The sequence below is a fragment of the Physella acuta genome, unplaced genomic scaffold (assembly GCF_028476545.2).
Source record: "Physella acuta isolate Inbredline_101_S28 unplaced genomic scaffold, ASM2847654v3 ptg000032l, whole genome shotgun sequence".
Classification (NCBI taxonomy): domain Eukaryota; kingdom Metazoa; phylum Mollusca; class Gastropoda; family Physidae; genus Physella; species Physella acuta.
This window is the reverse complement of record NW_026731552.1, coordinates 133,772-145,842: the sequence shown is the minus strand read 5'-3', so window position 1 is coordinate 145,842 and position 12,071 is coordinate 133,772. Positions and strand designations below refer to the sequence as shown.

General features: G+C 34.6%; 1 protein-coding gene across 1 annotated transcript; it reads right to left on the bottom strand.

The window, feature by feature from the left end:
- Window positions 1-3,139: 3,139 nt before the first annotated feature.
- On the bottom strand, window positions 3,140-11,189 carry LOC131941900 (uncharacterized). The gene is made up of 5 exons (XM_059301488.1): window positions 11,055-11,189; window positions 8,263-8,386; window positions 6,949-7,085; window positions 4,340-4,463; window positions 3,140-3,305 (listed from the first exon to the last, which is right to left on the bottom strand). Exons 1-5 carry the CDS (start codon window positions 11,104-11,106, stop codon window positions 3,191-3,193), a joined length of 552 nt encoding a protein of 183 aa, XP_059157471.1. The 5' UTR covers window positions 11,107-11,189; the 3' UTR covers window positions 3,140-3,190.
- Window positions 11,190-12,071: the final 882 nt, after the last annotated feature.

Genomic DNA, 12,071 nt, shown 5'->3' with positions numbered 1-12,071 from the left:
GATAACTCAATAACTCTCTTTAAAATCCGTGTAACTGCTCAAATGTTTTCGACAATATAATTAACTGAAATAAGATATGCTACACATTACCTAAATGACTTAAGTTTCGATTATTTTAAGCTTTAAAAACGACAGAAACATCTAATTAACTCGTTATAAACTATTTATACTGTACTTGTGCAATTTTTTCCATTTATGTTTGTTTAAACGTACTTGACGTGGAAGGAAATTGTAAGTAGCGAGCTATAGACAGACTGATGACAGCTAATTAATTTAATTATTTTAATTCATAGTCAATCTAATGGTTCTCGTGGCAGGTTTGAAGGTTTGTACCGTTGTTAGTTTAAGATGTAGATGTTCACCTACAGTACACACGTTTCCACATTGATTAAATTAACGTTATGCCAGATAAACTGCTAAATGAAAACTAAAGCAAAAATAATCGATCTCATATTCATGCGATGATGCCATGTGAATTGATTTTGAATGTATTTTTAAAGCTCTACGGACCATCTTTTCCTGATGGTTGCTTACACCGTGTGCTGGCAGCCGTCATGAATACCCCACCAATTAAGTTTGTTGACCACACACCTGTGTGGCGCGCCGTGTTCATCTGATGCGTGTGATCTTTTAACTTGGCCACCGAAGAGCCTGGTACGTCGGACTCCCAAGGCCCCTACATGATGGCGAGCCAGGAGATTTGTCCGCACTAGACGGGCGAATCTCCGTCGCTTGCTCTAAATAGCGTGGGGGAGGAGAGGTGCAAGACTGCCGGGAACCAAGAAGGGTTTTGCTCTCGACCCTAACCAGATGTCTTGACTTTAAGCTGCGGCCTTCACGTGGCTTCGGATGTGTGCCACTAGTCGGACCAAGCTCATGACCCCCCTAGTGGGTGCGGGATGGCTAGTGGTAGCCAACAGCAGCTAGAGGTTTTTGATCTGGCCGAGTAGAACTGCTGTATGCGTTCGGCTCTTCCGAAGAGCCTGGTACGTCGGACTCCCAAGTCCCCCACATAATAGCGTGGGGGAGGAGAGGTGCAAGACTGCCGGGAACCAAAAGAGTCAGATATTTTGACTTTAAGCTGCGGCCTTAACGGGGCTTCGGAATAATGCCAGTGGTCCGACCAAACTCATGTCCCCCCTAGTGGGTGCGGAATGGCCGGTAGCAGATAACAGCAGCTAGAGGGTTTTGATCTGGCAGAATGCCCCCCACGATCAAGCTGGGTACCAGGCGGTAGGACGACGTCCCGCGTCTGGTGGGTGGGGAAGGAAAGCCCGGTGAGAGCCCACGGAAGTAGCGACCGAGGTGTGGGGAACTCCAGTGGTCGGGGTTTGCTACACTGAGGCCTGCCTGGCTAATGGAAGTCAACCTTCTGAGCCGGTTTCCGTATAAGAAGAAGAAGAAGAACTTGGCCACCAACCCGCTCTTGCTTGTTAGTTCGTTCCTTTCAGCTTAGTTTTAAAATTATTACTTCACGTACATACAAGTTAAAATACTCATATCAGCTATATCTAGTACTGTGATGTTGTTGTCGTTACAATTAATTATTTATTTTAATTTTTATGTGCAAAAATATTTTATATACTAGATGCATGACCCGTTCAGGGAGAAATACAACGGGCGCTAGGTTATAGTGTTCTCTTTTTCTCTAAATCGAAACCAAAACCAAAATCCCCCACCTCAACCTAAAATTTAACCGAAAACGAAAATGACATTGAAAACGAGTTTTTATCCAAAACCGGCTTTTTAACGGAATCCGGAAATTTTACCGGATACGGAAATTCAGGCAAAAAACGAAAGAAATTTAACCGGAAACAAAATTTCACAGAAAAGAGATTTTTTTATATCCAGAATGGGTATTTTAATCGAATCCGAACATTTTATAGGTTGGATACGGAAATTTAGGCAAAAACGGAAATTTAACAGGATACGACATTTTATTTAAAAAGGAATTTTATCCGAATCGGCACTTTATTGGATCCGTAAATTTAGCCGGATACGGATATTTATAACTTTAAGAGGTGCGAAATTTAAACAAAAGGGGACTTTATTCGTAACTGGCATTTTAACTTAATCTGGACATTTAACTGGAAGTAAAACTTTAGCTGGAAATATATAAAACTTAAAACGAAATTTAAAAAAAAAAACGGAGACGTACATTGATCTAGAAACGGACGTTTTAAATAGGTAACGAAATTTAACTGATAACGGAACTTATCCGGAAAAGGAATTTGACTCACCGGAAAATGAAACATGCATTGAAATTTAACTTAAATAGGAACATTAATTGGTATGAAATTTAACTGTAAACTGAACATTATTCGGAACTGGCATTTTAACCGGAACCGGAAATTTAACCTGAAATGAAACCCCTTATAACCCAACCCATTTCTTAACCTCAGACACTTACATTTTTTTTTGGTTTGTCCCTATTAGTATTATCAATGAAGTCATTGTTATTGTGTATCGTTATCGGCATTACATTTTAATTCTATTTTTTAATTTAAAAATCAATGACGCACCCAATTTTGTGTTTAGACTCTAAATCTAGACATTGCCACAATACTCGATCCTCTCAGGAGGAGGGGGAGGGGGGTGGGGAGGTTGACTAAATCTTCCGGTGGGGCAGACAATATTAAAAGTATATATTTTCTATATAAATTATATTTCCTTCCATATCTCTCCCTACTGTACATTTAACTTCTGTATTACACCCCCACCCAACCCCCTCCAAAATACACACACACACACACACACAGACAGATAGACATTGCAAAAACCCACTTCACAGTATTTACAATGCAGACTATAATTACAGTTGAGGCTTTCATATACACACAACACAACACGCTTTTGTTAGTAATATTTGAAATGTTAACCCCGTATAAATGTTTTGTAATCAACTAAAACTTTGAAACTAAATACTGCTATTCACTTAAACGCATTTGTATCTCTAGCCGTATTCGTTTAAGTATATGTAAGTAATAGAGGTTTTAATGAGAAAAGATGAATAAATTTATCTTCGTTAAATCAAAACTACTAAATTCTCAAGAGCTGAAAGATAAAACAAAATTTATACCAATAAAATGATACTGGTACTTTCAAATAATTTAGTGTAAAAAAAACCAACAACAATTCCTCTGCTTTCATCTACATTTTAATTGAACTTTTTAAAAAGTGATTACAATAATTATTCCCCATAAGCAACTTTGAGCAACAAAGAATATACGTGGGTAAATATGTCTGCTCCCCAGTCTGTACAATCGTTTTCTAATCCTTTTGTCCAGCATGTTGTGGCATTTTCGCTGTACAGAAATAATAATTAAGCTATAAAATGTAAGCATATAATGTGCAATTAACACAGAGGCGTAGCGACCCTTCCCGGCGCCCGGGGACAAACATTCAATTTGGCGCCCCCCTCGGGAGAAAATTTTCGATTTGCACCCCCACCCCCTCAACTTTTTGATTTGCACCCCCCACCCCCTCAAACTGCAAAAATTCAGCTAAATTGACATTTTAATTTGTTTTTACAACCCATTTTGGCGCCCCCTGAGGTCGGCGCCCGGGGACATATGTCCCCCCCTGCGCCCCCCCCCCCCCCATCGCAAAGCCTCTGAATTAACATAGCTGTAAAAATAACGGTTGTAAATGATGCAAAAGATATACTATGATCGAGTTCATCATTTTACAAGAATGTAAACTTTACTGTTGGTTAATTTAAAGCCACACTTTTTTTTGTAGAAGTGTAGGAGGGTTTCACTACCAAAACATTACATTCAACTTGATTTGTGTTCCAGTAGTATACTAATATTTATCTTGTGTATATATTTTCAAGTGTGATTAAAGTAATAGTTTTATAGAAAAGTGTAACAGCGACATAAACCTACTATAACGAATTTCGGTTGTTTCTTAAACACAAGTTTTATAATTCCAAAAATACTGCACTACGGCTGAAAGTGTTATTAATATATCTTTACTCGAGTGTACAGAGATAAGCTTTAAAATATGCCTCTTTACATTTAAATCTAAAATGATTTCACCTCATTTCAGGAAAGTTTAATTTTTACAATTACATGACATTGTCTCAATTTTACCTGTACATTATGCAATTCTGTTTTACCTGTACACAACTGTAACTACGTTGACCAAACAGATTTTTTTGCGCTTTTTTCCTTTGCGCATTTTTTGTTCTGCGCTTTTTTTTTCTGTTGTGTTTTTCTCTCGTTGCGCATCTTCCTGGAAACCGTAACTACATGTACCTGTACATGATGCTTCTGTGTTTCACATGTGCATGAGAAGTAAGTATTTAACAGTACCCGTACAATGATGTTGATCTTACTCGAGTAAACGTGCCAGCTGTGATTCCTCGGTATAACTAGGAACACAGGTTTTAACTGCGTCCTTCACTTTTTGTTTCTTTATCTCATTGTCCAGACATTTGGAGGCCTCCAGTTGGTCAATGGCTACACAAAGGAAATACGGTAAGGCTAATTCAATTTTATTAACAGAGCAAAAATGCTCTAGTAAGATTATATATATATATATATATATATATATATATATATATATATATATATATATATATATATATATATATATATATATATATATATATATATATATATATATATATATATATATATATATATATGGTGACAGGACAAATGATCTCAGGACAAATGATCTCAAGGACAAATGATCTCACGGACAAAAGATATCAGGACAAAATATATCAGGACACATGATACCATGGACAATTGATCTCAGACAATTGATCTCAGACAAAATATCTCAAAGTAAACTTTTAATAATGTATAGGATGATTTTAGCGATCTGAACATTTTTTTTATTGACTGTCATATGGTTTTGTTTATTATGTTTAATATTGTTTATAGGCCTATATAATAATTGTAAGAAATAATTGCCGTATACATTTGTCATATTGCACTAAACATTTTAAAATTTAGATTACTAATATAGTATGCGAAGATTAAAGAATTGTTTTTGATAGCGTAGGTGAGCTTGCCAAACATGAGACAGTTCTACCATGTCAGGTGGACGAAACTGGATCAAAGGGGATGAAACAATAAAGACACACCTTCGTGTCAAGGTAGCCGCCCGCTTTGATGGCAGAGACATGCCTTAAGGGAAAGACATCCGTCCTCCATGGACAATACAACTATCATCTAAAGTCAATAGTTATGCGTCGGTCACCACCTTAGTAATCAGGTGAAAAAATGTTTTTTTAAACGACAGCAGTTGTCGCGGAGCTAAGTTTGTCTTACTGTGCATGCAAACAAAGAGTATTTGTGGTGATTACTCAGCTATGGCCTCCTTCGTTACCTCTAGCTTTTAGGACTTTAGTTTCTGGTCAATTTCTGTTTATAAAAGCCATAACTGGAGCAGCTGGCAAAGAGGTTTGGAAATGTGAAGTTAGAACATGTCGAGCAAGAGTTTACACAATACATGATCCCATAGTGTTGGAGATGTGTGATCATAATGATATACCCGCCAGCAGAGAAACGTAAACGTTATGATTGTGTTGACGATGCAGGAAAAACAATAGTTTTACGTTACGAACCTGAAGACCCATTCATATTTTTGAAAAATATATCACGAGTTTTGAACATTAATGTTGTATAGCTACCGTTACTTTATTTGTTTTATACATTATCATTTTATTATACCTTTCAGGCTAAAAAAGTAAGTTTGTTTCAATTTTACTTTTTCAAATCAAATGCTTTTACAAAGATTAAATTTAATAAATCTTTTGATGCTTTGTTAAGTTTATCAATTAATTTTTTTTCACAATTATTATGCGTAAATAAACCGGGAGTGATCTCTTTAAAACTTTCTCGAATATACTTATATAACTTGGAATATAGACATGATTTTTAATTACTTACACTTTTAAAAATAGAATAGAATCTCATAGAAAAAAGAATTGCGCACCAAGCGAACGCCAAAACAAAATGTGCATAATAGTGCGCAAAATTATTAGTACTTTATAAATTTACATGCGTTTTTTGAAAAATCGGTAATAGCGAAAATTAGTACTTCCGGTCAACGGAAATTACTCAAAATTTGACAGAATGTAGAGAATTAGATCTTTTACCTACATGTGAAATTTCATTTATCTATCCTAAATAGTAATCAATTTATAGGCTTTTTAAACATTAAAAGTAGAAAAAGTACCACTTCCGGTTATTGGAAATTTTGATAAAATACTTATATATGAGATTTCATCAACCTAGCTGTAACGGTACTTAAGTTATCGTGTTTACACACAGATAGAAACACACACACACAGACATACAGACATACGGACACGATTGCAAAATTATGTTTTTCCGTATCATTTTTTCGTATATACGAGAAAGTAAAAAGTAAACAAAACCATATTGACAGACAATTAAAAAAAAGTTCAAATCAACTAAAATAATCGTACATACTATTAAAATTTTGCTGTGAGATATTTTGTCTGAGATATTTTGTCTGAGATCATTTGTCCATGATATCATTTGTCCTGATATATTTCGTTATGGTATCTTTTGTCCTTGAGATCATTTGTCCGTGAGATATTTTTTCTGAGATCATTTGTCCTGAGATCATTTGTCATGGAACCATATATATATATATTTCATATATATATATATATATATATATATATATATATATATATATATATATATATATATATATATGTATTTATATATATATATATATATATATATATATATATATATATATATATATATATACATATATATATGTATATATATATATATATATATATATATATATATATATATATATATATATATATATATATATATATATATATATATATGTGTGTGTGTGTGTGTGTGTGTGTGTGTATTTAAAGTTTTAAGACAGTTTTCCTATTTTATAGTCATTTTAAAACACTGCCTAGCAGGGATAACAGACCACTTTTTCCGTCATTACTGCAGATGTCGTCAGACAATGAGATCAATGTTTGACTGGCTTTCCGCTGCTTGTCTTTGTTCACACAGTTAACATCGATGCCTTCGACACAGTTTTGCAGCTCAGCCTGTTGCGACTTGCTGTCAGCAATTGCAAACGCAGCATTTAACATGTGGTTAATGTTACATTATTTTTATTTATTTGAATCACACGGAACTTTTAACTGGTGTTAAAACTAAACTAAAAAATATTATTTAATATTAATGACATCTTTAACTTATTACAAAATTTCTCATGCATCTATTATATTCTCATTCAATATCATTTATTTTTGTAAATATGTAATATTATTTCTTTTTCCCAAGTTTTTAAATTCTATGTTACTGCTATGTCTTTACTACTCAATGATTTTTTTTTTAAATTAAAAAGCTATTGTTAAGGTATTGTTTTTTTTTGTTTTTGTTTTTGAAAACAGCCAATGTGAAAAAGATGTCCGTGCCTACTGTTGATACCGTTATTGAATACATTCAATAGAATAAATTTAAAAATAGATTCACATAAGTTTTTTGAGAAATCGGAAATAGCGTAAAGTACACCTTCCGGCCAACAATGGAAAACAGCGAATTAGATCATTTACTTGTACGTGAAATTTCGTCTATCTAACAGAAACAGTACTCAAGTTATAGGATTTGGAAAAACCAAAAATGGAATAAGTTCCACTTCCGTTTACTAGAAATCGCAAAAAGATGAAACAGGATTAAACGCTTCATATTATAATTATATATCAAATTTCGTCTACCCTGCTGTGACGGTACTCAAGTTTTCTAGTTTTCAGGTAGACATGCATCCACACACACACGGACAAAATTGCAAAGTTCATTTTTTCCAACTCGATTGCGCGTAAAACGGCCGAGATTTTGATGAATTTAGATTTAGAATATTTTCCCGATTAAAATAAGTCCCCAATACTCCGTTTATTATTATGATGAAGTACTTAGATGTAAAGGGTGATTTTTATGCACGATTACAAAACTCTGTATACGAGAAAGAAAAATTATTGTATTTGGATAACATTTATGCTATTTAAAATTAGTTATAAATTCCACCATTCCTTATTAGAGGATTTTAAAAATTAATTAAACATTTGGAATTGATCTCAGCGCATCTCGTGTATGAGTCGTTAAGAGACGATTGGACACAGAAACTTTATTGTTAGAATCTAGAAATAATCTTAAACTTTTCAGTGCAATTTCAAAAGTAATAACTGCCCACCCCCGAAATTAGAAAAATAGCGTGAGAATATTAACAGGTACTTACGTGCAGATACGTGCATAATAGCTGCTGTTTAGGTCACTGTATGTTTGTAAATAGTAATTTGGAGCTTGCTTAGCAAACAAGCCAATTGCTTCATCACATTTCGCTGGTTTACTTGATCTGCTTTCTGTAATAATAACAATATAAATAAAATACAAAGGAGGACTCAAAATAAAAATTGTTTAACGGAGAAGAGAAAGTTATTTTAGACTTTGGACTAAACTTTTTAGTAGTAAAGTATCACAAACCTGCCGTATGGTAAAGTATCACTAGCCTGCCGTATGGTAATTTTATTTTATTCAATTTAATTTCAATTTATTCAATAACGGTAACAACAGTGGGCACGGATGCCTTTTTTTCACATTGGCCGTTAAAAAAAACCCCAACAACAACAGCGTAATAACAGCGTAATAACGTAATGAAATTTGGAATAAAGAAATAATATTACATTGTTATAATACAAAATGACATAGAATAAGAATATAATAGATGAATAATAGAATAATTGTTGTTTTAATTAAGTTTTGAATATATTATCAGCTCTAGATATTTTTTTTTATTATTGAGATTGTTCCTCAAATTAGACCCAGAGTAGGCGAAGCTATGTTTTTGGAAAAATGTGTACATCGGATGGGATGGGTAAACTAAGACCACGATATAATTTTGTGCTAAAAGAAAATAGGTCTGATAAGTAAGAGGGGGCTGTTTCGTGAAATATTTTATAAAAAAAATTGCTTTAGTATATATTATTTTTTATAAATGGAAGTATATTAGTTGTAATAAAAGAATCCAGACAACTAGACAAGCCAGTAACCAGTTTTATTGCCATTTTTTTGTAATGCCGCTCCACACTACAGATGCATAATCCAACCTAGACTGAGTAAAAGCTTCATAAAAAAAAACAGCCTATAGTCCACAATTTTTTTTTATCCTTGCTAGTTGAAAACTTGTCTTTCTGAATAGGGACATTTTTAGAAGATGGATATGATCGGACCAAGTGAGGTTGTGATCTATAATCAATCCTAGGCATTTGTAACTGTTAACCTGTTCAGTGTTTGTATTGTCTAGAGCAGGGGTCTCCAAACTTTTCAGTCCGAGGGCCGCATTAACTATCAAATTTTAGTTCGGGGGCCAGTTTCTTCCAGGCATGTCTTCGATTTTTCTGGGCAAAGTTCCTCAGCCATCACCAACAAACGATTTTTCCTTGGACAAAAAGATCTCCGCGGGCCGGATGAGAGGACTTCGCGGGCCGCATCCGGCCCGCGGGCCGTAGTTTGGAGACCCCTGGTCTAGAGTAATGCGTATTGAGGTGGATGGAAGACGAAGGCGTTTCTGATGAGTAGTAGTGAGTATTGACTTAGTTTTATCGGGGTTAAGTTTCATTTTGTTCGATTTTGTCCATGTAACAAGCTGATTGGCACATGTTTGAAGTTTGAACACCTTCTCACTGCCTGCGTCGATGTGCAATGCAAGATTATTAATGTATAAAGAAAAAAGCAAATGACCTAAGATTGAGCTCTGGGGAACACATATATTAACATATTTCTGTGAAGAGATGGTATTAAGGCGAAACATGCGTTGAGATCGGTTAGATAAAAAGGAGTGAAGTAACCTAACTGTAAAGTCGTGGATTTTGTAAGGAATTAGTTTTTTAAGAAGTAAGCTGTGATCAATAGAATCAAAGGCTTTTATGAAATCGACGAACAGCGTGCCACAAAGTAGTTTTTTGTTAATATTTTTAAGCTAGTTTTCATTCATTTTAATCAAAGCAGTGTGACAAGAGTGAAAATTTCTAGACCCGAATTGATTGATGTGAAAAAGCTTATGCTTTTCTTGGTAGTTTGACATGCATTTGTTTACATGCATTTCAAATGGGTTGGAGAGGGAAGAAACTATAGCAATAGGCCTTTAGTTATTAGCATCTTGGATGTTACCTTTTTGTGTAATGGTATAACGATAGCATGCTTAAAATGTTTCGGGTAATATTGTTTGGCAATACAAAGGTTATAGATATCGGTTAAAACTTATATATTTTATACTATTGGAGCTGAAATCTTCAATACTTTATTAGAGATGTCATCAAACGAAGTTGTTGTAGGCGGTTTCGGAGATCTTAGGCTAACATAAACTTCATGAACCTTGAGAAGCTGAATTATCAGCTCTGCCCACGGTGAGCAGAATTACAAAAATGTTTAAGCTCCTCACTGATTGTGTAATCAGCATCTGTGTTGAGCGTTACAGATGATATGAAATGATTGTTGAAGTCATCAGCAGATATCTGGCAATGTCCAGCTGTATTACATGTGCGTTTTTTTCTAATTATTTGATTATTGGCAGTCCAAATAGATTTGAAATTAGGTTTGCCTACAGCAACGTATTAAAATACTCCTTCTTCGACCTACGCATTAAGTATCACTAACTTGCCATTCGGTAAGTTATCATTAACTTACCATAAATATAATAAAATATCACAAACTTGTCATAATGGTAAAATATTACTAACCTGTCGTGTAGTATCACTAACCTGCCATATGATAAAGTATCACTAACCTGCCATATGGTAAAGTATCACTAACCAACCATATGATAAAGTATCACTAACCTACCATTTGGTAGCGTGCCATATGGTAAGGTATGACTAACCGTCGTAGTATCACTAATCTGCTATTTGGTAAAGTATCAATATCCTACCTTATGGTAAAGTATCACTAACCAACCATATGATAAAGTATCACTAACCTGCCATATGGTAAAGTATCACTAACTTGCCATCAATATGGTAAAGTATCACTAACCTGCAATGAAAACAAGAACGACTACCAGACAAACTTTCAACATGTTAGACATATTTGGTGAAGACACTTTGTCTACTTGCTTGGTGTACTGTTGACTAGACTGTTGGATCTACAACGTGGCAAGTTGGTCCTGAACTTTGAGATTTTATAATGTTTTACAATGCTACTGTAACAGATGTTTTAAATCAGGGGCGGAACTACAGTGTTTAAGATTTAGAAGTGGAGGGTGTAATCGGACATTCAGATCTAGTTAATTATATTTTTGAACCTAAGTGCATATTATAGACCTACTTTCGAATTGTAGAAGTTCTGAAGGTCATGAGTTCGAATTCTAGTCCGAACTCTGGACTGTAGGAACAGGCTGGAGCTCACCCATCCCAGATGAGCCCCTAAATTCCCTGATGAAGACAGAGAAGATTATTATTATTATTAATTATTATTATACCTTAATTATTATTAAGATTATAAGCCAACATACCCTCTCCCCTTCTGCCTAAGTCCCTAAAACTCGACTTTACTATGATCCTCCCTCCTCTTCCATCCCGCATGAATGACATAAATGACTACCCGCAATTGTGCGGGAGTACGGGTCTAAGAACAGCGATTCATTTTGGGATTAAACGACTATAAAAATTGGTTGGGATAGTGGTTTGTGTTGTGCAGTGCATCCAATAGACCGTTTCCGAACTGTAAACTGGGTCGTCTAGTTTCTACTATTTGTAACAAGTTAGTTACATTCTGTTTTAGAGTAAGTGGCGTCACAAGATAGGGCGTTACCATCCTCCAACAATTTAGCATGTTTCGTTTGCTTTTATTCCTATACTCTAATATTTTGTTATTTTGTACTAAACCCATTGTTTTGACAATTCATTTTACGATTTTTTTAGATAGGTATTACCCCCTACTTTGTGTTGTAATTAATCAGTTGGCTGGAATTTTATTTTCAATGTAGCTGAAATCGGCGTGAGTTATTTTGGTGATTTTAGTGCTAGTCATTTTAAAAGCTTTAAAAATTGA

Excerpts from the sequence above, each read along its gene's own strand:
- LOC131941900 (XM_059301488.1), bottom strand. The coding sequence starts at position 11,106 with ATGTCTAACATGTTGAAAGTTTGTCTGGTAGTCGTTCTTGTTTTCATT. Across the intron at positions 7,086-8,262 it reads TATTATGCACGTATCTGCAC|CAAGTCGCAACAGGCTGAGC; the intron begins GTAAGTACCTGT and ends AATTGCTGACAG. Across the intron at positions 4,464-6,948 it reads CAGTAATGACGGAAAAAGTG|CCATTGACCAACTGGAGGCC; the intron begins GTCTGTTATCCC and ends TCCTTTGTGTAG.